General features: G+C 28.5%; 1 protein-coding gene across 1 annotated transcript in view; it reads right to left on the reverse strand.

Moving 5' to 3' along the window:
- The window catches only part of LOTGIDRAFT_127740 (hypothetical protein), a gene marked incomplete at both ends in the record, with an annotated part of 5,199 nt that extends 3,043 nt beyond the window's left edge, over nt 1–2,156 (reverse strand). Inside the window, one exon of the mRNA XM_009063495.1 lies at nt 2,048–2,156. Within this exon, the coding sequence (XP_009061743.1) occupies nt 2,048–2,156 (109 nt within the window). The remainder of the gene's footprint in view (nt 1–2,047) is intronic.
- Nucleotides 2,157–3,942: the final 1,786 nt, after the last annotated feature.

Consider the following 3,942-nt stretch of genomic DNA (forward strand, 5'->3'; position numbering starts at 1 on the left):
CATAAACCTCTTCCTTTATCAGTTTCATGTTAATTTGACCAAATTGTTGTGTTTTACCAATATCTGGCCAATACTGCTTACATTTCTCCTGAAATAACATAAAGTATCATCGTTTTTCTTAGCATCCCAACTGTTATCTATTAACACAGAATTTGTTACACCAGGTGATAATGCTGCGAGTATCATATTTCAAAAGCAAAATTCATCATGCTCCTCTTCCATTTCTAGATAATCGTACACAGGACAGCCAGCATTTTCACGAGCTGGTATCGCTTATGACAAAATGATATTGAAAACATCTTTACTGGAAATGACCATAGTTTGTTAATCCATGCGATTACAACAATTGTAGGACAAGATAACGTAAGATTATATTGTGCACAGCGACAACCCATTGAGGCGACTTTATGCACTAAAAAACTTGCACATAATAATTTAAAATATTGAGATTGTAAATGAATAAAAGAAAATTGATTTTGATTTTATACATACAATTGCGTTTTCAAACAGATTTGTTAACATAACTATTTTACTAGCATCAATATCCCATATCATTCTTATAAACTCTTCCATATTAACTCCAATGGGTCCTGGAATATGATAATATAATGACATTAAATCTCGTCTTCAAACCTACTTCCAGGACGGAAAGGTACAACGATTATTCGAAACATAAATATGAGAAACAATTCATATGACTATCAATCGTAATTGTTGTTTGTCGGTGACAATATTCATATTGTCAGATTATAAACGGTTACTCATTTCCTACTATAACAAAACGGAAAAAAAAACGATTCATTTCAAAGAATTACTTCTTTCAAAGATAATTTAGCGATAAAAGTTTTACTGGAAACCAACACTTTACCTTGGGATGCGATATACTTCAAAGTCTGATCATATTTCTATAATATAAAAAATATGCAAATATTTTGTGTGTGAATTGTGCGTAAACGTGTTTTTTAAAACTTACAGTGATAAAACACACAATGACATATTCTAAATCACTGTAAGTTAAAACTATATCTTACAGTAATATAACAGACATTGATATAATCTGAATTAAGATTATTATCAGTTAAAACTATATCTTACAGTAATATAACAGATATTGATATAATCTGAATTAAGATCATTATCAGTTAAAACTATAACTTACAGTAATATAACAGACAATGATATAATCTGAATTAGTATCATTATAAGTTAAAACTATATCTTACAGTAATATAACAGACATTGATATAATCTGAATTAAGATTATTATCAGTTAAAACTATAACTTACAGTAATTTAACAGATATTGATACAATCTGAATTAAGATTATTATCAGTTAAAACTATAACTTACAGTAATATAACAGGCGTTGATATAATCTGAATTAATATCATTATCAGTTAAAACTATAGCTTACAGTAATATAACAGACATTGCTATAATCTGAATTAAGATTATTATCAGTTAAAATTATATACCTTACAGTAATTTAACAGATATTGATACAATCTGAATTAAGATCATTATCAGTTAAAACTATAACTTACAGTAATTTAACAGACATTGATATAATCTGAATTAAGATCATTATCAGTTAAAACTATAACTTACAGTAGTTTAACAGATATTGATACAATCTGAATTAAGATTATTATCAGTTAAAACTATAACTTACAGTAATTTAACAGATATTGAAACAATCTGAATTAAGATTATTATCAGTTAAAACTATAACTTACAGTAGTTTAACAGATATTGATATAATCTGAATTAAGATCATTATCAGTTAAAACTATAACTTACAGTAATATAACAGACATTGATATAATCTGAATTAGGATCATAATCAGTTAAAACTATAACTTACAGTAATATAACAGATATTGATATAATCTGAATTAAGATTATTATCAGTTAAAACTATAACTTACAGTAATATAACAGACATTGATATAATCTGAATTAAGATCATTATCAGTTAAAACTATAACTTACAGTAATATAACAGACATTGATATAATCTGAATTAAGATCATTATCAGTTAAAACTATAACTTACAGTAATATAACAGGCGTTGATATAATCTGAATTAGGATCATCTGCTAGTGGTTCTAGTATGACTCTGGTGTCATCAACTATGAAAAATGTTAAATTCATATTAATTTGTCATCTCATTTTGTTTCAGCATATTTTATAGTATGATGCTTTTAGCTAGGAAATTGATGAATAATTTTATTTGTAAAAAGATGAATTGAGTTTTACTTACAGGCACACACATTTTTGTATCTATTCTTTGGTCCATTAATTTCATTCAAACAAATGGCATGTGGCCGACAAAGTCCTTTAGGTAATTCCTGAAGTTAAAAAACAAAACAATGTCTAAATAATACTGTGACTGCTTTTGGTCGAAGGAGTTAAATTAAACCTCCTTTCAAATGAATCAAGTTTGTGATGAAACTAAGAAGAACAAGTGCCGCATAAATAGTTTATATCACTCATGAAATATTTTTAAGGAAAACTTGGCATTGATAATGCATTCGTTTTACATAAACACGCATTAATATAATTTAGTAAATCAAAAATTCATATCTATTAAAGGGCGAATTTTGGACACAGAGATATATCATAATCTACTATAAGGGCGAAAAATGTAACTGAAATTAATAGATATCGGTAAAGAACTAAGAAAATATTTTGCTATGTTACATTTCAAACACGGAATTCAAACGCAGGATGCGATACATACGAAAGTACGTATGATTCTTACATGGAAATAATGCACACGAACGTAGTTCACAACCATTCTAAATCTCTATTTCGACTTAATAAGTCGAATTTCTTAAAAAGGCCTAATATTTTAGCAAAAGCCTTCAAATATTATTTAAAGCCATTTCTACGCCTTTAAATGTGATTTGAAGGCTTTGCTAAAATATTGCAGCTTTATCAAAATTCGACTTATAAAGTCGAAAATGGCTGTGAAATACGTTCGTCTGTGTAAGAACGTAAGAACCATACGTGGTTTCGTATAAATGAGATACTCACACTGAACTCTTTTTGTTTGTTGTGACGTACCCTGTCGTGTCGGATGTGGTGTATAAACGCCTTACTAAGTGTCCAACTTAAGAAGCTTTTTAGACCTCCTTGGTCAAACCCAATTCAGTTCAGGGGGCTGTATGGATGTTATTATTAATATCAACAAACCTGATATTGCTCTGTTATTTGGTCTCTTTCGGTTTGACTGTAGTCCCATAAGTCTGGTAAATCTATCTTTGTGGACAATGTAGAGGTAACAATTTCAATATTCTGGTAGATTTCTTGTTGGTTATCCTCTTTATCCTCATTATCCTCTGTTATAGTGATATTTTCGTACACTCGTTTCGCATTGGAAAGAGAATTGTCATCTCTTGTACTTGATTTCTGCTCACTTTTCTGTCGTTTTCTGTAAAAAGGAAAAAAATAAATTGTTGATTCATTGTCGCACAAAAGTTTTATTTAGTCAAATAGCAAAGACAATCAAACATGTTGTGTTGTGTATGTTTTAGAATATATTTGTGCGTCTATTTCATACCATTTAATCAGTGTTTAACTAATTTATCATTAGTCAATATACCGAAATAAGATAAAAAAGATTACTAGAAAAAAGGATTTCCTTGTAATTTATTCATTCATTCATAGTTATCCTTTCATAGGGCTATGTTCTCCTGGTTGCAACCTTAAAAGCTTAAGGTTATTTTCGAATATCTATTGATATTGACTTTGAATGTCTTTATAATAAATAAAATTACTTATTTACAATGTTAAACACTACCAATTGCTCTCAAATGAATATCCCAGAGCATTAGACAACAAGAACAAAGTCAGCATAATCTCATAACAAGAAATATTTACCGTCTTATAATTATTACTAGACCGATGACAACTACAATAACTACTACCAAAGTAA

This window comes from Lottia gigantea (assembly GCF_000327385.1).
Source record: "Lottia gigantea unplaced genomic scaffold LOTGIsca_58, whole genome shotgun sequence".
NCBI classification, from domain to species: domain Eukaryota; kingdom Metazoa; phylum Mollusca; class Gastropoda; family Lottiidae; genus Lottia; species Lottia gigantea.